Source organism: Bufo gargarizans, chromosome 4 (assembly GCF_014858855.1).
Source record: "Bufo gargarizans isolate SCDJY-AF-19 chromosome 4, ASM1485885v1, whole genome shotgun sequence".
NCBI classification, from domain to species: domain Eukaryota; kingdom Metazoa; phylum Chordata; class Amphibia; order Anura; family Bufonidae; genus Bufo; species Bufo gargarizans.
The window spans coordinates 191,996,208-192,018,525 of NC_058083.1; the positions used below are offsets into that span (position 1 = coordinate 191,996,208).

Below are 22,318 nucleotides of genomic sequence, written 5' to 3' on the forward strand. Positions count from 1 at the left end.
CTGCTCTGTACCTAATAGTCTCCTGTGTTTAATTGGTGGTGGGAGAAGGAGGTTACATTGCACATCACTGGGCAAGAGATCTGGAGGGGCTTGTAAAGGAGAATGGGCCAGCCAGATGTTCTTCAATGTCAGTGGTAGTGAAGCAAGATGGCATGTTTCCAGTCTCGAACTATACGAAAAAGGTTGCTAAATTTTATAATCTCTAAGGATGGTAAAGTTTAGGTCACCACCATTATATTTGGGTTGATAGAGAGTTTGGATTGCAATTCTAGGACACTTTATTATTCCTAGGATGCAAGTTTGATGCCTTGAAAATGTGGATCTGAATGTATAAGGCTCAATAGGGGATCTAACAAGAGATTAAAAAGTAAGGGCGATAAGGGGCCCCCTGTCGTGCATCACAAAATAATGAGATGGGGTTTGAATTTAAGCCATTCACTGTTAAGTCGCCAGAATTTCCTGTCGCCAGAATTTCTATGTAATACATGAATATTAAGGAATGCACATAAAACTGTTGAAAGCTTTCACAGAGTCTATGCTGAGTAGCAAAGTTGGAGGAGAATGTTTGGACTGAACCTTCCTTATTGCTGCTATAGCCATTTTAATACCCCTAGTAGAATGCCAATTGATAGCAACCAGCTTACTCTCAGCAAAATGTTGTTGACTAGAGTCAAAGATCCAGTAGGCTGTTCCGGCAGTTTTCTTAATATTTGCCGGAATGCAGCCATGTCTCTGCCGGTCCCCATTATAGTGAATTGGGCCAGGTGGAGCCTTACAAACCCCCAGCAATTTCAGAGCGCGCAGAAGTCCGGCAGGCTGTTCCCTGCTGGATCTGACACAAGGTGCAACTGGTCTTACTGAGTAATGAGGGCAGTAAAGTTTGTAAGCTATTGGCGATTCATTTTGGTTAGTATTTTATAATCTTGATCGAGAAGTACAATTGCACTAGGATTGTATCTTGGCCTGGTTTCGGAAGTAATATTGTGCAGGATTCATGAAAATTAGGGATGTGTAGTAGGCCATCTCTGTATTTAGAGAGAGGAGTTGGTTGATAACGTTGTCGGAGTATTTTGAAATATTTCCAGTAAGAAGTTTTTCCTCTATTACGGGCAGAAAGAAATTTCTTTGGATTAGTGTCCAAGAGTACTGTCCCAGCGAGCAGGGAAACTAGGGGTGTATTCATAGGGAGTTGATCTATGTGCCATCTTAAAAGCATAACGGTGGAAAAACATTTCTATAAGAAACAACGCAATAATTCCACAACCGGCAGAATGTCAAAAAGATATAAGAATAAATTATGTTATGCAACCAACAAACAAAAGTACAGGGTTGGCTGTTTGGAACAAGAAAGCCATTGTTTTGAGAAAAAATGTACTTTGGCTGAAGCAGGGTAATCAAAGGTCAGCGTATGAGCATCTACAGAAACTCTGTTTAGCTGGATATTGTAGCTGGCAACAGATTTTTCCATTCCGCAAGGTATTTGCAGACATCTGAAAAGGCTTTCCTTTGCTGAGGAGAAGTCCTAAAGGCAGGGCCTGTTCTAGGTGAAATGGGGCCCTGGGGCGAAAAACAATAAGGCCTCCCCCCAACATGACACTTGCTGACCTTTAATGTCCCCCGTCCCGTCCCCATCACTACAGAAATACAGCGCCCCATACCTCTTACATCCAGTGACATCTCCTTTTATGTAGATGTTCTCTGTTCTCGTCTTCTCCTTTTCAGACCAGATCACCATTTTGTCGCCATTTTCTGTCTCTGCAGTTTGACAACAATAAAGAAAATCTTAGTTTACTACTTTTCCATCATCCTCCTATCTTCTGGACAAATCATCTTACTACCCCCAATACTGTGCCACTGTGCTCCCCAATACTATACTGCAGAAACAGATAATACTAATACCACACAGAGCCCCCCCCCCCATATAAAATACCCCTTCTTTGTGGCCTCAGTAGAAACCCCCATAGTGCCCCATAATAATGTGCCAGTAACAAGTGCCTCTCCATGCCCCCCCATGTGCCATTAACAAGTGCCTCTCCATGCCCCCCCATGTGGCAGTAACTGATAGTCCGGTATTAAAAAAACACACTTATACTTACCTCCATCACACAGTGATGCGATGCAGGCCTCTTCCGGCCTGTGTCCCGCGCTGTACAGCTCAGGCGGCATGATGACGTCTCTCCCTCCCCAGCCCCACAGCACAGCCATCTGTATCGCTGTCCTGAGGACGGCAATGCAGATGACTATGGAGATGAACGCTTCCACAATGGAAGCGTTCATTTCCCTGTGACCTGACGTTAGTTGCGGGCCGGTGGTGGGCTTGGGGGCCCCTAAGGACTGGGGGCCCAGGGGCAATTGCCCCCCTTGCCTATATGGAAGTGCTTCTTTGCCTTGTCGGTGAGCATGTTCTATAGGATGCATGGTGTAGGCTGTAGATAGTTTTAAAGCGTCTGTGAGATCAGCTGCCAGAAATTTGGTTAGGTCTGCCCCTTTGATGAATTTGGGGATGCCAATGAATCTTAGATTATTCCTCCTATTTCCATTTTCTACGTCCTCCAGATGTTCAAGGAGTTGTTGGGAATGGTCTTCATGGTCAACTGTAGCAGTTTGGAGAGATGTGAGGCTGTTTTCACAATTGCTGACCCTGCCCTCGACCTCCCCCAGCCTTTGAGTGTTGAGGGCTTATTTGAGAGAGAGTATTGTTTGAGGTGTGGAGGGCCTCCAGGGGTTTATTAAATAACGACAATACGAGGCAGGAAACTTCCTTGGTCACAGCTGTAGCTGGGCTCTAACCCGTTCTCCTGGGTAGCTGTAGATGACGGAGGTGAGGAGGGGTTTGATATTGGTGATGAAGACATGGTGTTTGTGCTTCAGGAGTCGATGTTGCTAACTATTTGTGAGGAGATTTGTTCTTCTGAGGTTTCTCTGGCAGCTGGGTTGATTTTAGGAGCAGTAGAAGGCACCACTACACCAGATATAGTGAACCATCTAACCATTCTAGTAGATAAAGATTCTAAAAAGGTATTTGTCCATATTCGTGTAACGCTATAATAGATGTAGCTAACCCTGACAGAGAATAGAGATTGCAGTATAGATTCACTATAACATGCCTGCCGGATTCTTCTAACACTAGTGTGAAAGTAGCCTTAATTACCCAATTTTAGGAACTACACCCCTCAAACTATTCAAAACTGGTTTTAGAAATGTTGTTAACCCTTTAAGTATTCCACATGAATTAAAGCAAATTGGAGGTGACATTTCAAAATGTCACACTTTTTTTGCAGATTTCCCATTTTAATCAATTTTTTCCTGTAACACTTCAAGGGTTAACAACACAAACCTCAATATTTATTATCCTTATTCTGCAGTTTGCAGAAACACCCTAAATGTGGTAAATCGCTGTATGTGGTCATGGAGCGCCATATGGTTTTCGGAGGGCAGATTTTGCTGGAATGGTCTTTAGGCGCAATGTTGCATTTGAAAACACCCTGAGGTACCCCCCAAAAAGTGACCACATTTTGGAAACTACACCACGTAAGGAACTTTTAAGGAGTGCAGTGAGCACTTTGACCAAACAGGTGTTTCATAGAATGTATAACACGTGACTGTGAAAATGAAAAATTTAATATAGTTTTTTTTTTACAAGGAAAATTGTGCTTTAAGCTCTTTCTTTTTCACAAAGGATAACAGGAGAAAATCACCCCAAAATATACTGCCTAGTTTCTCCTGAATACACTAACACCCCAATTGTGGCCGTAAACTGCTGTTTGGGCATACACTAGGGCTCAGAAGGAAAAGAGCAGCATCTGGATTTTTTAACATGGAATTTGCTGAAATGGTTTTTCAGAGCTATAACTTTTTTTATTTGTTTACTAAGCTGTTTGAGGGCTTATTTGTTGCGAGACAAGCTGTAGTTTTTATTGGCACCGCTTTGGGGTACATTTTGCTTTCTGATCGCTTTTTATTAAATTTTTTTTTTTTTTTTACACCATTCACTTGATTGGGTAGATAATGTGATATTTTTATAGATACTTAACCCCTTAAGGACCAGGCTCATTCTCACCTTAAGGACCAGGCCATTTTTTGCAAATCTGACCAGTGTCACTTTAAGTGCTCATAACTTTAAAATGCTTTGACTTACCCAGGCCGTTCCGAGATTGTTTTTTCGTCACATATTGTACTTCATGATACTGCTAAAATTGGGTCCAAAAAGTTAATTTTTTTGCATAAAAAAATACAATTTTTACCAAAAATTTTGAAAAATTAGCAAATTTCAAAGTTTCAGTTTCTCTACTTCTGTAATACATAGTAATACCACCAAACATTGTGATGACTTATCATTCCCAAAATGCTACAAACATGAAGTAGACATATGGGGAATGTAATTTTATTTTTTGGGGATGTTACAAGGCTTAGAAGTTTAGAAGCAAATTTTGAAATGTTTCAGAAATCTTCAAAATCCCACTTTTTATGGACCAGTTCAGGTTTGAAGTCATATTGTGAGGCTTGGATAATAGAAACCTCCCAAAAATGACCCCATTCTAGAAACTACACCCCTCAAGGTATTCAAAACTGTTTTTTCAAACTTTATTAACCCTTTTGGTGTTCCACAAAAGTTAATGGCAGATGGAGAAACAATTTTGAAATTTCTATTTTTTGGAAAATTTTCCAATATAATACATTATTTCCAGGAGTAAAACAAGGGTTAACTGCCAAACACTCAAAATGGGTTGCCCTGATTCTGTAGTTTGCAAAAACACCCCATATGTGGTCGTAAACTACTGTTTGGCCGAACGGTAGCACATAGACGGAGGGGAACACCATATGGGTTTTGGAAGGCAGATTTTGCAGGACTGGTTTTGTTTATACCATGTCCCATTTGAAGCCCCCTGTTGCACCCCTAGAATAGAAATTTCAAAAAAGTGACTCCATCTAAGAAAGTACACCCCTCAAGGTATTCAAAACTGGGTTTACAAACTTTGTTAACCCTTTAGGTGTTCCACGAGAGTTAATGGCAGATGGAGAAACAATTTTGAAATTTCTATTTTTTTGAAAAATTTCCAATATAATCAATTTTTTCCAGGAGTAAAACAAGGGTTAACTGCCAAACACTCAAAATGGGTTGCCCTGATTCTGTAGTTTGCAGAAACACCCCATTTGTGGTCGTAAACTACTATTTGGCTAAACGGCAGGACATATAGAAGAAGGGGAACGCCATACGGTTTTTGGAAGGCAGATTTTGCTGGGCTGGTTTATTTACACCATGTACCCTTTCAAGCCCCCTGATGCACCCCTAGAGTAGAAACTCCATAAAAGTGACCCCATCTAGGAAACTACGGGATAAGGTGGTTGTTGTTTTGGGACTATTTTAGGGGTAAATATGATTTTTGGTTGCTCTATATTACTCTTTTTTGAGGCAATGTAACAAAAAAATTAAATTCTAAAATTGTTTCTACATTCGCTATTTAGTTTTGTGGAACACCTAAAGGGTTAACATAGTTTGTAAAGTAACTTTTGAATACCTTGAGGGGTGTAGTCTCTTGGATGGGGTCACTTTTTTGGAGTTTCTAGTCTAGGCTACATCAGGGGGGGCTTCTAATGGGACATGGTGTCAAAAAAAAAACTGTCCATCAAAATCTACCTTTCAGAAACAGTATGGAGTTCCCTTCATTCTATGCCCTGCCGTGCAGCTATATAGCCATTTACGACCTCATATGGGGTGTTTCTGCAAACTACAGAATCGGGGCAATAAGTATTTAGTTTTGTTTGGCTGTTAACCCTTGCTTTATTACCGGCAAAATGGATTCAAATTGAAATTTTGCCCATAAATTTGTGTTTTGGCACAGTTTTTATTTTATATTTTTAACACCGTTCATCCGAGGCGTTTGGTCAAAAGTTATTTTTATAGCGACGACATTTACGCACGCGACGATGCCCAATATGTATGGCTCTCAGACTTTGGAGACACTAAGCAGGCATCCTAAAACTGCGGCCCTACAGATGTTATAAAACTACAATTCCCACCATGCCCTGCTGATGGCTGTAGGTTGTCTGGGCATGCTGGGAGTTATAGTTTTACAACATCTGGAGGGCCGCAGTTTGAGGATGCCTGCGCTAAAACTAATATTTTTTGGGGAAAGAAAAATTTGTTTCTGTGTCTCCAAAGTCTGAGAGCCATAGTGTTTTATGTTCTCTAGTGGACTGTTGGGGATTATAAAAATTTAGTACTCCCATGGAAGTGTGATACTCCCTGAAGCAATCGATGCAGAGGCCCGGATGATCGGGTATGTGTCACATTGAGTAGTGGTGTCCTTCCGTATCCCCCTCTTGTGACACACTCTGCACTTTTTTTGGGTTCGTCCCTACTTTCGAGTATGAGGTACCACACCTGGAAAGTGTTGGCCAGGGACGATCCGGGCGCCTCCAGTTCCTGAGGTACTCCGGCCTGCTCTTTCCAGGTCTGAAAAGATCAGGTCCTTGAGGACTGTCTCATAGAATTTGAGGAATGTCTCTGTGCTGCCAGCGCTTCGGGATAGTACAAAAGAGTTGTACATGGCAACCTGCACCAAGTAGACTGCAACTTTTTTGTACCATGCCCGGGTTTTGCGCATGGCGTTATATATGGCGTGAGGACTTGATCAGAGAGATCAACTCCTCCCATATACCGATTTGTAGTCGACGATACAATCGGGCTTGAGGACCGTTGCCGTGGTACCTCGCACAGAGACTGCGGTGGTGCTGTTACCGTGGATTGTGGACAGCATAAGGACATCCCTCTTGTCCTTATACCTGACCAGCAACAGGTTTCCACTGGTAAGTGCACGGGTCCCACCCCTGGGGATAGGTACCTGGAGGGGGTAAGCAGGGAGGCCGGGGTTGAATACGGGAATCTCGCCCCTCGTACACATGAAATTTGTAAGTGTACCCTGAGGTACTCTCACAAATTTTGTATAGCTTCACGCCATACCTCGCCCGCTTTGTGGGAATATATTGGCGGAAACTGAGTCTCCCCTTGAACGCAACGAGAGACTCATCAACCGCGACCTCCCTTCCAGGTACGTAGGCCTGCTGAAATGTGGTCCCAAAGTGATCGATGACCGGCCGTATCTTATACAGCCGGTCATAGGGCAGGATCACCTCGGGTGGACATGCTGCATTATCGGAATAATGCAGACATTTCCGGATGGCCTCAAACCGGGAACGTGTCATGACCATACTGTACAGTGGGGTCTGGTACAGGACGTCCCCACTCCAGTATTGCCTGACACTGGGTTTTTGGACTAGACCCATATGCAGCACGAGGCCCCAAAATGTCCTCATTTCGGCTGCACTGACCGGCGTCCAGCCACCGGGTCTAGCCAAAACTGAGCCTGGGTTTTGGGGGGGCTGGTGGGGGGAGGTCTGGGTTAGGGTTAGATGGATAGATGGAAGTTTGGAATAAAAGTACTTTTTTTTTTTTTTTTTTTTTTTTTTTTTTTTTTTTTTTTTCCCCCCCCCCCCTCTTTCCCCTCCCCCCCCCCCTCTTTCCCCTCCCCCCCCCCCCCCCCCCCCAACTTACTTTTCCCTTCTTTCCCTGCCTAGCGGTGCCTCTCCCTCACTGACCCTAACCTACCTGGGTGGCGATGGGTGCAGGAGGGTGATGGATGGCGATTAGGGGGACACAGGAGCTGGTGCTGGACGATGCTGCATGGTCAGGGTGCTGGACAGGAAGAGGAGGGGAGAGGGGAGCGCAGGAAGTTTGAATCTCGCGCCTCTCTCCCCTGCACCAATCGGCACCCTGGACAGCAGGCATCAGCACCAGGGCCAGCACCGCCTCTCCAAATCCTCGGACTGCGATTGGTGGTGTATAATTACGCCACCGATCGCAGTCTTTTTCCGGTTCATCGGGTCGCAGGACACCCGAATGGACCGGAAACGCAGAAAACCGCAGGTCTGAATTGACCTGCGGTTTTCTGCGATCGCCGATACGGGGGGGTCAAATGACCCCCCCCCTGCGTTGTTACGGGATGCCGGCTGAATGATTTCAGCCGGCGTCCCGTTCCGATTAGCCCCCCGTGGCGCCGGAATCCCGATTTCAAGTCAGGACGTACCGGTACGTGCTGTGTCCTTAAGGACTCGGGAAATAGGGCGTACTGGTACGTCCTGTGTCCTTAAGGGGTTAAGGACGCAGCAATACCAAATAGGTCTTTTTTTTTTTTTTTTTTTCTTTTTTTTTGTACGAAAAAAAGGTGTATGTTGCCATTTTCTTAGAGGCATATTTTTTTTTGCCTGGCTATGGTCTTGAGGGCTTTTTTTTTTATTTTTTTTTTTTAAGATCTCGGATGCAATGTTGAAGGCAAGCAGGTAAACAGTGAAGAGAATGCAGCGCTCATACGAGTACTGCAGTCTCTTCATACAGCTGATAGGCAGGAATGAGGAGTGTTGGACCCAGTGGCGTAACTAGAGTTCTATGGGCCCCAGGGCAAACTTTAAATTGGGGCCCCCCCGCCAAGACTCCACCCCTGCCAAGACTCCACCCCTGCCAAGACTCCACCCCTGCCAAGACTCCACCCCTGCCAAGACTCCACCCCCGCCAAGTTAAGTTTAAAAAAAAAAAATCAGTTGCAGGTTTTTTGTGTATCCATGGACTACCTCCAGTGATACCAATTTTTTTTTTCCAGACATTATTAACGTCCACTGATGAGCCATCCATCTGCCCCACCCCCACCCTGATTGCAGACAATGGCAATAATAATGTCTGAATTCAGGGGGTGGGGCGGATGGATGGATGATCAGTGGGTGGTAATAATAATGTCTGAAATCAGGATGCGGGTGGGGCGGAATGGCGGATCATGGATGGATCATGAGTGAACAGCAATAATTTATTACCATCCACTGATGATCCATCCATCGGCCCCACCCCGGCCCTGATTTCAGACATTACTACCGTCCGTCCACTGATGATCCATCCATCGGCCCCACTCCGGCCCTGATTTGAGACAATAATAATGTCTGAATTCAGGGGGTGTGGCGGATGGATGGATGATCAGGGGACAACATGGATGAATCATTGCATTACTAATACTACCTACCAGTCTATAGACCAGTCCAGCAGGCAGTGAGGCAGGAGAAGATGGTCCTGGAGTGCAGTACTTCTGCTGCAATGCCCAGCGCTCGCCCTTGGTGTCTGTCTGTCGGTCCTCTTCTTTCTTCCTCGGAGAATCGCGCCCTGAGCCCTCTAATCTGTGCTGGCACAGGCACACACTGCTGGGGGGCGGGGCTCTGCCTCTTTTAAATCTGCTCTGGCGGGCTTTTGCTGCGCCTGTGCGCCTAGAGTCTACTCTCCTGAGTCCTGACGTCAGAGACTCTCATCTCCCGTGAGCGGAGGGACGGGTCACGCGGCCGTGGTCATGTGGGTGTATTGTGGGCGTATTGTGGGCGTGTGTAGCTTGAGGGAGGGCCCGGCGGAGGAGCGGCAGCAGCTGAGTGAGGGAGGACGGTGCACACAGGCAGCGCAGGTGAATCAAGCACAGATCAGTTTCGCAGGGCCCGCCTGCCGCCGCAAGCACTTGCTGGCCTGCAGCGGGCCCCCCTCCCGCCGGGCCCGGTCGCAGTCGCACTCTCTGCGACCGCGATCGTTACGCCCCTGGTTGGACCCCCACCGTTCTGATATTGATGACTGAGGATAAGTCATCTATATGGGAAACTGGACATACTCTTTAACGTCTAAAAACAACTTACACCGATGGATCTATTATCCCAAGAACAGTAGATTCAAAGTGCAGTTAATAGGTAAGTAAAGGGACCTTTACACAGGCTGAGAATCTGCCAAATAATCACTCGTAGCAATTATCTGGCAGTGTAAGGCCTCTTTCACGCGGGTGAGATTTCCGCGCGGGTGCAATGTGTGAGGTGAACGCATTGCACCCGCACTGAACCCAGACCCATTCATTTCTATGGGGCTGTGCACATGAGCAATGATTTTCATGCATCACTCATGCGTTGCGTGAAAATCGCAGCATGTTCTATATTGTTTTTTACGCAACGCAGGCCTCATAGAAATGAATGTGGCTGTGTGAAAATCGCATTCGCAAGCAAGCGCGGATGCGGTGCAATTATTCATGCATGGTTGCTAGGAGATGATCGGGATGGGGACCCGATCATTATTATTTTCCCTTATAACATGGTTATAAAGAAAAATAATAGCATTCTTCTCCTGAAATTCTCTCCTCTTTGCTAGTGTAGCAGCTGACAGATCTGTGTATAGCAACACAGCTTGAAATCTATCAGGTAAGCTGGGGTTCTCCCTGGCAGCTGCCATTAATCTTTCTTTTACGTGGTAGAAAGTAATCCGTGCTAAAACATCTCTTGGCACCTCAGACGGCAGACTTTTGGGCTTGGGAATCCTGTGAGCCCTATCAATATACAGCTCAGTTTGCGACAGGTCTGGAAGTAAGGCCACAAATAAAGCCATCAAGAATGTGTGCAGTTCCTCCTGTTTAACAGTCTCTGGAATGCTGCGAAAACGGATATTGTTCCTGCGAGAACGGTCCTCCAAATCAATTACTTTTGCTCTCCAGAAGCTTTAGCTCCTCTTCTTTCTCATTTTGTGAATCTACAAGATCATTATGCGCTCTGGCGAACTCCTCCATTTTATTTTCTAGGTGAGACGTTCTGTGACCCACAGCTGTAATCTCTTTGCAGTCTAAGTAACATTTCTTTAATGTCCGCTTGCAGGGACTTCCTCAGGTCCCCCATCAGTGCAATAAGCATGGATTCTGTAAGGGGATTGTCCCCATGTCCAGACCCAGATGTAAACAGGTGACCTTCTTGAGATCTCAGCACTGCTGACCTGCCCTGTGTTTCTGGACTCCCGCTCTGCCCATACATTATGCTGTGCTGCTGTCCCCCAGTACCTGCAAGCAGGGCTGCATTGGCGACATTATGTATGTTGACATGATCACCCTGGATTGGAGTCAGCCGGTTCGCTAGGGACCCGATGATCTCTGGCAGTGAGGAAGATGCTGCAGGGCTCATATATGTTGGTTCAATCACGGTGCACAGGGCCGCACTTCCACCCGCGCCATCTTGGCTGCCGCTTACCCCTGGGAAAAACTCGGTGAGTTTAGATGATGCCGGCTTCTTTTTCGGCTTGACCATTCTCCCCTGACTCTGTCTCCTACTGGGGAGAAATCCAGCTCACCAGCTGTCCTGGAAAAATCGCTACGAGCCGCTATATAGGCTTAATGGCACCGGAGCTCAGCTGCCGGCCACGCCCCCCCAATAATAGTAATATTAGGGATGGAGGGGTTAAAAAAATAATAAATTAAACTCCCCTCATCCCCTTGTTCGCGCAGCCCGGCTTCTCTTCTTAATTAATGAGCTGGGAGAAAAGGACCTTTGGTGATGTCACTGCGGTGATCGATCATGTGATGAGCACAGTGACGTCACCACAAAGAAGTGGATGAGGAGAGTTAAATTATTTTTTTATTTTAACCCCTCCATCCCTATTTTACTAAGCATTCTGTATTAAGAATGCTATTATTTTCCCTTATAACCATGTTATAAGGGAAAATAATAAAATCTACACAACACCAGACCCGAACTTCTGTGAAGAAGTTCAGGTTTGGGTACTAAACATGCCAATTTTTCTCACGCACGTGCAAAACGCATTAAAACGCTTTGCACTCGCGGGGAAAAATCGCGCATTTTCCCGCAATGCACCTGCATCTTTTCCCCCACGTCACCAGCAACGCTCATGTGAACCCAGCCTAAAGGTACTGCCAATTACCCAATGAACAAGCAACATTTATCAGATAATTGGATCATTTCTGCAGGCACCTAAATCGTCATTTGCCAGTAGCAGATCATGCTCTCTAAACACACTCTGCTGCCTGCAAACAAGTCTGTATTAGGATGAGCAATGGCATTAGAGATCGCTCCTCCCCATATTGTGGAGGAGATCGCTGCATGTAAATGAAGCAGTCTCCTCCACTGACTAGCAGGTGATTGCCAAGAAGAACCGCTTCCTTCCTGAAAATCGCCTGCTGATTTGTCCCGTGTCTAAATGGACCTTAAATATAAATTGACTTGAAAGACGTAGTAGCTTGGGTAAGTAGTAGGAAGCTTAGCCCTGGGATCTGATGGCGATTGGAATTACAGAGGAACACACACACATAATCGAGTGTATTCTAAAGAGGGGAAGAAGGGTCGCCACGGGGGTAGGATTGATACCTAGCTATATACCCATGGTTAGTCAGAGCAGATGGAGAGTCAGACTGCCGCAAAACATGGGGTCATGTCCATGACCTCACCTCACTGTGCCAGATCTCAGAATGGAGATGGTCTCTGTCCATGGGTCGGTAAGATTAAATGGGCAGCTGGAGGAGTTTGGGTCTGCTCTGCTGGTTACGCTGACTAGGCCACAAGATAATGTAGCCATGTTATGCTATGTGTGCCTGCCTTTTGTTTTTGGTGACAAGACTTCCTAGGCATCCAATATGTAGCTCTTGACGTTGCAGAGGAGGTATATGATACGCTAAGAGTGCCTCTGCGATTAATGGAAGAAGGATGATGGGGTAAGCAGTCGATCTTTGTGTGCATGGCGAGAGCTCTAGGTAGATGCAGACATTCTGTCCAAGATTTTTAATTATCTTGGAAAACCTTTCAAGAGCCAGGACAAGAAGTATAGAATATATGGAGTGACTTTTTAAAATTCTACCAAGAAAGCTATCCACAAAAAAATACCAACATGTGACTATATTCTATGTAATAAGTGATTAAGTGTCCCTTTTAAGCTAAATACTGAATGATAATTTCTAGTTTACCAGTAAAGATGATTATTGCAATTTATTTTGCCATTTTTCAAGATGGATTATGATGTCGGCAAACCAATTCCATTCCTTGTATAGTGAACTGTTATACAATTTTCCAGTATACTTTCTGAATCATTTCCTCTTGGTTCTCAAAATCTCTGCCTTTTGTCATTCAATGGAAACCCAAATCTGTCCAGGTCATGTGATGGATATACAGGTGCAGGGCTTATTAAAGACACGGCTGTGATATGTAGACGCGTGTAGTGAGCCATGTACCTGTGTGGTATTTATCCAAAAATGAGAGCTGGGCACTGTAAATATAGCTGTTATGTTGCACCAGGTAAAATATTTGATGAAATCCTAACACCCTGTAATAATAGTTATTTACTAAACTCATTTGTTTCAGCCAATAGAAATCTGCCATATCAATTAGCATTCATGCCCTTACATTTTCCTTGGTAATTTCCTTGGCAAATGCGAGAATTGTATGTATTTCACTACTTTTACAGTATTGTCAACTCAGTAAAGTTCATGTGATACAGTGCAAAAAATTGCAAACCATTAAACAAATCATATTATGGAAGCATTTATTCTGATTGCAAAAAATATTTGAACTTTCATCATATTGCAGTGTCTTTGTCTATGGCTAACACCAGAATAGGTTGAAAGATAAGTGGCTGATAACCTCTGCAAAGCTCATAGGTAAAGCAAGGACCTTATAGGTAAAAATCCAACCTGTTGTGTCTTAATTCCTCTACCAGATACCTTGGTACCATCTAGCCCTACACCAAGCTGCCTGAAGGACTTTCTGATGGTTTATCTTCAGCTCCTCTCCTGACTTAGCATAGAATAGCATTCTGCAGCTTGCCATTTATTTAATACATTCAAGCCAAAAAAATGTTTTAAAATGTTTTACATGATTGATGCAATGAAAGAGATCAATGGTGTCCATACTTTAAGTGTATCACATTTTATAATACAATTCATATATTGATATTAATATATTTTTTTTTTAAATACATGTACATGCATAAACATACACATGTGCACCACTAGAGGTCGCTGTTTCTTTTATTTTTTTTCTTGTACGTACTCATAGACTGGGTTACAGAAAATCACTGTATAGTTGTAGTTTTAGTGAGTGTATATATAAGCATCTATTCCCTGCATTATACATCAACATTTAAAGAGTATATTCTGGCTATGAGGATTCCTGCTTACATTCTCTTGTGCCTGAGATCACTGCAACTGCAATAAGCTGGACCGGGGTATGCACTCTGACGCCAAATTATGCAATGGCTGGGTCAGGTGTAGGTGAAGTTCAAACTTTTCTTTACTGATTGTAACTTTCATCCAAGCAAGATGCAGCTTTGGTCTTGGGTCCCAGCAGGTATTGGCAATGGTTGGCAGGAATTTATCTTCTGCTATATCAACCTGGAGCTTGCAGGAAAAGACGTCTGCTTGTTAGCTCAATACTGTGACAGGAATTTGGCTTCTGCACTCTCTATCTTTTGCTGTTTGGGGACTGACTAGCTGAGGAGGAATATGGCGTCTCCTGGGTCTCTGGACTTTACTCACAGTTCTCTTCACAGGGTATGCTTTCTTCCTGGAATTCTGGCGTTTTGTCTGCTTGCTTCATCCAGACAAGGCTGCAGGGCTCAGGCTGGGGATGGTGATCAATGTCTCAGCCAAGACAAGATCCTGGCTTGGTTCCCTATGCAGGGGGACTCCTGAAGACTAACACACAACCTTCCCCAGCAGGGGTGGCTGGCACACTGACTCTAACTTCCTTCTCCACCCATGAGGCAGGATGTGGGCATAGCCCACTCGCTCACAGAGGGGGAGCTAAACTGTAATGAGCTATTCCAGCTTAGAAATACTAAACTGAACCTAAGTCCTTGCTAACACATTGCTGCCACCTGCTGGTGAGCATGGAAATTATAGCAATATAGATTTAACATGGTTTATAATGCACAGTTGTGAGGATATAATGTAAAATTACATCAGATGACAAAGTTAATGCTCTAAGGAGATTGTAGTAGGGTAAAAGTTTAGTAACACAATTCTGGGGTGTTACACAGCTGATTTTAAATGAAGTAAGTATAGGGATGGAGGTGTCATTTTATATTTTTACATAGCAGTTGTGAGACAGTGACAAGTCTCACACAGGTGAGAGGCAAGGAAGGGTTGGATAGTGCAGTTCACACCCCTATTCCACCACAGGTGAGACCAGCTGGAGGTACTCGGGCTGGCATAAAGCACCTCCCAGGGTGTCAGTAAGGGGTGGGGGGGGTTACCCGTGGACCATGAGGCTGGGAAATAGTCTGGAGTTGTGGGACGCAGCGGCGCCTGGGAGGGTCGCAGGGCCATAGTCAGGTGGACTACTGAGCCCCAATCCCCCAGAAGAGACACTGGACTGGAGACAGTGGGTGTACTGTGCTCTGTACAGCCAGGAGGCTGTGGGACATTGGCTGGGAAAGCCGCATGGGTTCGCATGTGTGTGAACGGTGACTTTGTTAGAGCCTGGACGGGCGAGTGTTTATTGTTTTTGTTTGTTCTGCTTTTGCTGGTGTGCCACAATAAATGCACAGTTTGAACCTTAAACCTGGTGTCCTGAAGCTGTATCTGTGAGGATGATCCCCCGAAAGAAAGCTATCCCTCTCACAGTGCAGAGAATACATACACAACTACAGTAGTATTATTGTGCATCTATGGTGCTTGCACACCATAAAATGTACTGCATATGGGTTGTCCCATTACAGACACTTAGCCTATATTCTATGAATAGGGGGTAAGTGTAGTCAGCAGGAGTGTGACCACTGGGGCTCCCCACTGATGAGAATGGGGGCCCCGTGTTCTTTCCAGTAGAGCAGTGTTCATGCATGAGTGCTGCCACTCCATTCAACTCTGTAGGCCATCGAAAGCCGTATACAAGCTAGAGTACTGGACAAGGACCCTCAAGCTATCTTCAGGGTAGGCCATCAATATTAGATCCGTGAGGGCGCACTCAGTGTGCTGTCCACATTTTTCGCGGCGCCGTTAAAATGAGCAGGTCCTCATCCAGTCTGCAAAAAATGTGGATCAGATGCTGAAAGAAAATATGGTTGTGTATATGAGGCATAGATCAGCCAGTATCTGTAGTGCTTTTGAGTGCATGGCGTATGGTGGATACAGTTGGATGAAAGAATCTGAGAAATAATGTTGAAGGGAGATGAAGGTTCATCTTTTTTTTTTTTTTTTTTTTTTTTTTTTTTTCATAGTGGCTGTTCGGATAATTGCAGCATTGTCCATTCCTGTTAACAATCAGTGAGGGAGACTTATTATGAATCTATGCCAGTTTTCTGACATAGAAAATTTTGAAATTTTGTGGAAGGTGCCAGTTTGCTACAAAATGTGCAACCTTTTAGTTGTCTGACACCCTTGCCACTTTTCCTAAAAGTGGAACTCACTACCCCAGCACATCAGAGTATTCCTGCAAACATCCAAACTTTCAAAAGCAATCTGAAAACCTACCTCTTCAAGAAAGCCTACAACCCTGCTGCCACCTCACAGCCAGATGAGCTGCCTTTACCCTCACATACTGTCTCCTTCCACCCTTCCCTGGTATATTTTAAGCCCTCGTAGGCAGGGTCCTCTCCTCATCTGTACCAGTCTGTTAATAAGTTCATGCTCATTGTGCATGTATACCCCCTGTTAGATGTAAAGTGCTATGAAATTAATACTGCTCTCAAATAAAAAAATAATGTGGTCGGGCTGTGAACAGGAGGAGGCGAACATTACACCAGAAATCTACTCCAGCTCCAGGCTGGAATAAATTTCAGTTCTAATACATGGCTGACCCGACATGCACTACAATTATTTAGAAGCTTGCACATCTTAATAGCAGTGGCGCATCTCGCGATAGAGCAGGGCAAGTTCAGACATTCATGCATAATCCCGTTTTTACTAACTCTCCCCAATGTCCTTTATATAAAAGTTCAAGTATAGGTCTACTTGACTGTTTCCATATCTCCCATAGAAAAGCTACCTCACATGTTGATTTCTGTTCTTCCCCTCTATCGTTGTCTCGCTTAAAGATAGTAGAGGACATAGACCTCACCAGTCACAGGATAGTCGGGGCCCTAAGTGGTCAGACGTTTAGCTATCAAACATCATATCGCTGTAGATTTGCAATTTTTTTGTTGTTGTTGTTCTCACTTGAAGCATGTACTTTGTGTGCAAAAGATCATTTCCATAGTTTGGTCATGTTCTTGTAGAAATGTGTGTGGACCCTTTACATAAGAAGTTGTGGCTTCTGGCCAAAATAATTCCTAGTTCGCCTTATCTGCTAATTTGTTAGAATGAAGACTTGTGTTTTTATACTTCCAAATTTAATGGACATGATGATGACTTTTATTCTCAGTTTAATTGTATACTTATAAAACAAGATGCCAGACTCCTGATGGAAAAATCTTGTGATATGTCATCAAAGGACAACAGTAACTGTTCCTAGGCACACATAGCCCCATCAATGGAATAGGATTATTTTTAATATATTTTAGCATCATGTGTTTTTCAAGTGTAATTTTACAGGGCTTCATGCAGGACTGGGATTTTACGTGACTAAGATATGGTATACTTATATACATACTGCTCTTCTGAAATGTCACGTTGGAGTAACTAGTCTGTTGTCTTAGATATGTGTCTTGTCTGTTGATGTGAATTTGCACACCCAATTATTGGGAACAAACATTAGTATTAAATTCCTGATAATCTGGCCGTGTAAAAGTGCTAAAGATCGGGTGAAATGATGCAGCACGTTAAATCATTGTTTCTGGGCAGCAGATCATGCTGTGTGTACAATGTTCTGCTGCCCAGAAACAATGAATCTGTATGAGGAAGAGTGGTAGCAGTAGCCACTGCTCGTGCCCAACCAGTGGTGGAGATTGTTGCTTGCAAATCCAGCTCCTCCACTGATAAGCGGGTAATTATCAGGAAGGAATCCTTCCTTCCCAATAATTTGCCTGCTTAGTTTGACAGTGTAAATCCGCCTTTAGTGTAATCGCTATGTCCAAAGTTGTTTATATACTTTAGATAGCTGTTGGTTCCTCCCATACACATGCATGCGGCTCAGCCAAGCATGTACTGTATGTGTGCTAATTGGGGAGATTTCTCTGGTGATGGCTTATCCTGGGGAGAACAAAGGATCTGGCAAGTTGAAATCAAATATACTTAATTCTTTTTTATTTATTTATTTATTTTTCCCCTCTGACATCAGCCTTCGGACAAGAGTTGGCACACTCCCAAGTGCATAGATGGTTGGTCAGTAGCTGCAAAATTGTTGGACTTCTTGAGGCCTTCACCTGAGGTGTACCTTTTAAAGGATAGGTCATCAATACCAGTTTGGTGGGGGTTCGGGTTAGGGACCTCCACTGATGAGCTGTTTGAAGAGGCCGCTGCACTCACTGGAGCACCAGTGAATGCTGAGGCCTATTTACAGCTTACTGAGGACAGCATTATACCACTGTATAGTGGCTGTATACTGTATAGTTGGTATTGCAACTCAGCCCTATTCACTTGGATGGGATTGCGCTGTGCCTAGGCCACATGACTAATGTATGGTAATGTCACTGGCCTAGGAAGAGACTGCAGCACTCTCGGAGTCCAAGGCCTTTTTGAACAGCTGATCGTGGGGGTCTCGGGAGTCAGAGCCCTGCCAATCTGATATTGATGACCCATCCTGAGGATAGGCCATCAATACCGAATTAGAGTTCCGTCACAGGGGCTCTATACCAGAAAAGAACTGATCAGTTTTATCCCCATGCATTCTGAATGGAGAGCAATCTGTTCAGGATGCATCAGGATGTCTTCAGTTCAGTAATTTTTATCTCCGGCGAAAAAAACTGAAGACTTGCCTGAATGCCGTATCCGGCATTTTTCCCCATAGGAATGTATTGGTGCCGGATGTTCAAAATACCGAAATGCCGGATCCGTCCTTAAATGGTAGTCTAAGGTGTCGCACTGCGACACGACAGTCACAGAAAAATCCATCTTGAATGGTTTTTTTGCGACTGTCGCGCCACAGTTGTAGCATGTTGCAGCGCAACACCATAGACTATCAATATAAAAATTGTTGCACGACATTGGTGCAACAAAATGTTGCACGACAAATGTCGTCGTTTAGACCTAGCCTTAAAGAGGTCTCTGTGACAGAACTTTTGTAAATAAACTTGGTCAAAACTTTCTAATATTTTCTTTCTGCAAATGTTTTCTCAAAAGGAGTAGTAGAGTTTACACTTTAAGTAGATTAGCAATGGAAAACCAATCGGCAGACCGTCCATCGCTAATTAGATTATGGCCATAATAACTGAGACCATCAATTTGTATGGTCTCAGACTTGTACTGTCTAAATAGCCTGTGTTATGTCTTTCCCCAGGGGTAATAAATACTCGGTGGAAACTCAAGGAGATGCATAACAGTTAACAGACCATATAGATTTGAACCTGTAATAAACACACAGGCTGACATTTTATCAATTTAATTTGTAATCTGAAGCTGAAGAGATCTATAGGAGACAGCACAGTTTGCATCAATCCTCGTGTAGGGCACAGAGCTATCGAATTAAACAGTGTCCTCCTTGTTTACTAGATGCGCAATTCTATTAGGCCTTGATTCTCAAATTGGGGTGAATAACCTGTCTACTTTTACTGTTAGTGGGATGTCCACATTGACATTCAATAATTTATTTTACATATACAGTTAGTGTTACAATACAGTATGTCCAACAGACAGTTGCCAGGGCCCTCCAAAGTAAGTGGCAGTGGCAAAAATGTTGCTGGAGGCGGCAGAAGTATCAGCAGAAGAAGGGCAGGTGGTAGCAGCAGCCGCAGCAACAGGCCAAAGCTGCCAGTGTCATCCAGCGATCGTGTTTTTCTTTTTGTTTAGCTAGGGGTTAGCTAGGACTGTTGGTGGACTGCATGATGATATGCACGACCGTAGGGTCCATTCACACGTCCGCAAAATGGGTCCGCATCCGTTCCGCAATTTTGCGGAGCGGGTGCAGACCCATTCATTTTCAATAGGGCCGGAATGTGCTATCCGCATTTGCGGATCCGCACTTCCGCATCCGTGCTTTCGTTCGAACATGTCCTATTCTTGTCCGCAATTGCGGACAAGAGTAGGCATTTTCTATTATAGTGCCGGCGATGTGTGGTCCGTAAATTGCGGAATGCACATTGCCGGTGTCCGTGTTTTGTGGATCCGCAAAACACTTGCGGACGTGTGAATGGACCCAGAAAGGACTAGCTATGCATGTTGCTGCAATGCACAGTGATGTATAGTACACCGAGATACTCTCCCTGCAGGCCAGCATGTAGCTGATTTAATGAGCTTCATGACTAATTAATTTGGAACTAAGTAAATTTCTTGAAAAAATTTGATGGAGCGTCTGAATCGAATTTTTTAAAACTTTGCCTATCTCTACTGTTCAGCATATCAGTCACTGTAGTTACTATATAATAAAAAAAACATAGTAAGGAATAATTTACTCTGCCAAAAACTGGATTAGATCCCTTTAAAGGAAATTAGGGAAGGCTTTCCCACAGAATATCCCCTTCAATTCCACAGAAGCAATGAACATGCAGAATTTTTCTTGTGGGAGTAATGGGAGCTTAGATGAAAGTGAAACATACACACAAGGATGTAAAAGAGGAAATGTATGTCTTATTTGTTTATATAAAAATCATGTGTTAGTACCGTACTATAGTATGCAAAGCCAAAAATACCCTTTTAATTGTGTTTCAATTACTGCTTTATTTTTAGTGGGACTTTGAAGATTTGCAGCAGAACTGGAATAAGGACTCCGACTTCCCAACTATCCAGGCAAATGACAGCTCTGTCTTGAAAGCCGTCAACATCAGTTCTGAACAAAAGTTCCCATCCACCATCTGGCCAAGTTTCAAAAGCCTTGAGTCCACTACCGGCTATAAGAATACACAATCTGCAGACCTGGCGAAAATAGAACAGAGGTGAAGAAAAGAAAATTGTTGATTTTTGCATCGGAAAAATAATGTTTTGACTCCATTCCTTCAGTCAATCAATGACCTGTAAAATAATTGTGTAGACTTACTACACAAAGTACAACTTCTGGGATGTACATGTACAGTGGATTAGTGGATTTTTTTGGGGCAGCAATATCTAGCACTTTAGTATAGGAGCTGCTCTGATCAAAGTGTTGCACATTGGGTGCTGCCTCTATCAGGAGCTTTGTCATATCCCACAATGTACTTTCTCACACGATACTTTCTTCTATGCTTTTTTTTTCTTTTTTTCAAATTTGTAAATTTGTGAAATTTCTAATGTTTTGTACCTATTCGAATTTACCAAATTTTGAATTGTAAATTTCAGTTTTTAATTGTGTATTTTTTTTGAAAGTTTGATAGTTTATTCAGTTTTCACCTGCTTCAGTCTATAACTTAAAAATGAAGTTTGATTCGCTCATTGGATTTCCCAGTCTACGTGATGTTTGTTGTCTTCTGTTGTAAATGTGGTCGTACAAACTAGACCAGAATAGGTTGAACTACAGTTAAATGAATGATCCCTTGTTATAGCTAATATATACATTACAACATCATAGTCCATATTTTCATAAAGGTTGTTCGATATATAGCGATTATAATTTTCAAGGTAAAGCCAGCCAAAGGATAAACTATCTTCCTGGGAACATTATTTCTCTGAGAACAAAAGGAAATTGTTGAAATACAACTAGCCAATCCTTTGGCCTTATAAACATTTTAGTGGTTGTACAGTTCTGCCAAATCTGCTGGTATATAATTTATTTAATAAACATTTATATAAAGTTTTTATTGTATTTTCAACCTCTTGGGCTGAGTTTACACTTCAGTTATTTGGTCAGTTATTTCCATCAGTTAATGTGAGCCAAAACTAGGTGCTGGTCAAAACCACAGAACAGGTGCAGAGTAGTGTTGAGCGACATGCTCGGCCGAATACCAGTTCGGCTTGAGCATTGCGGTACTCGGCCGAAAACTGCATGTGCTCGAGCGGAATGCTAGTCTCCTTCCCGCACGTTTCGAGGCTGCTAAGCAGCCAATAAACGTGCAGGTAAGTACTGCCCTCACTGTAATGCCAGTAGCCATGTTGGCTAGTGGCATTACAGTGATTGGCTGTCCGGAACAAGTCATCGGGTGCTATATAGCACCCAATGACGCGTGTTCGGTCCATTCGAAGTCAGGAAGAGCTGAGCATAGGAAGGGACGGATAGTGTAATTCAATTTAATTTTTCTACAAAAAAAGTTTCATACAGGGTGGATAAAAAAATCTATGATTTTTTAAAAATTTAAGATTTTTTTTTTTTATATAAAATGCATTTTGACAAAAATAGATTACCATCCAAAGGTTATTCCATCATGAAATAAAGATTAGTTATTTAATTATGTAGAATAAGGCTGTATATGTTTAATTTTTTTGGTAAATAAATTCCATTAATCCATTCACAATGTCGTGCTCTTCCAGAGGTTTTTCTAAGATTA

The 22,318-nt window shown here is 43.5% G+C and overlaps 1 protein-coding gene across 3 annotated transcripts in view; it reads left to right on the forward strand.

Annotated features, from left to right (window-relative positions):
• TMEM44 (transmembrane protein 44) overlaps positions 1 to 21,717 on the forward strand; it is a 61,242-nt gene extending 39,525 nt beyond the window's left edge. For all 3 annotated transcript variants that reach the window (XM_044290299.1, XM_044290300.1, XM_044290301.1), the window contains one exon: positions 20,592 to 21,717. In XM_044290299.1, the coding sequence (XP_044146234.1) occupies positions 20,592 to 20,801 (210 nt within the window). In that variant the 3' untranslated portion in view covers positions 20,802 to 21,717. The remainder of the gene's footprint in view (positions 1 to 20,591) is intronic.
• Positions 21,718 to 22,318: the final 601 nt, after the last annotated feature.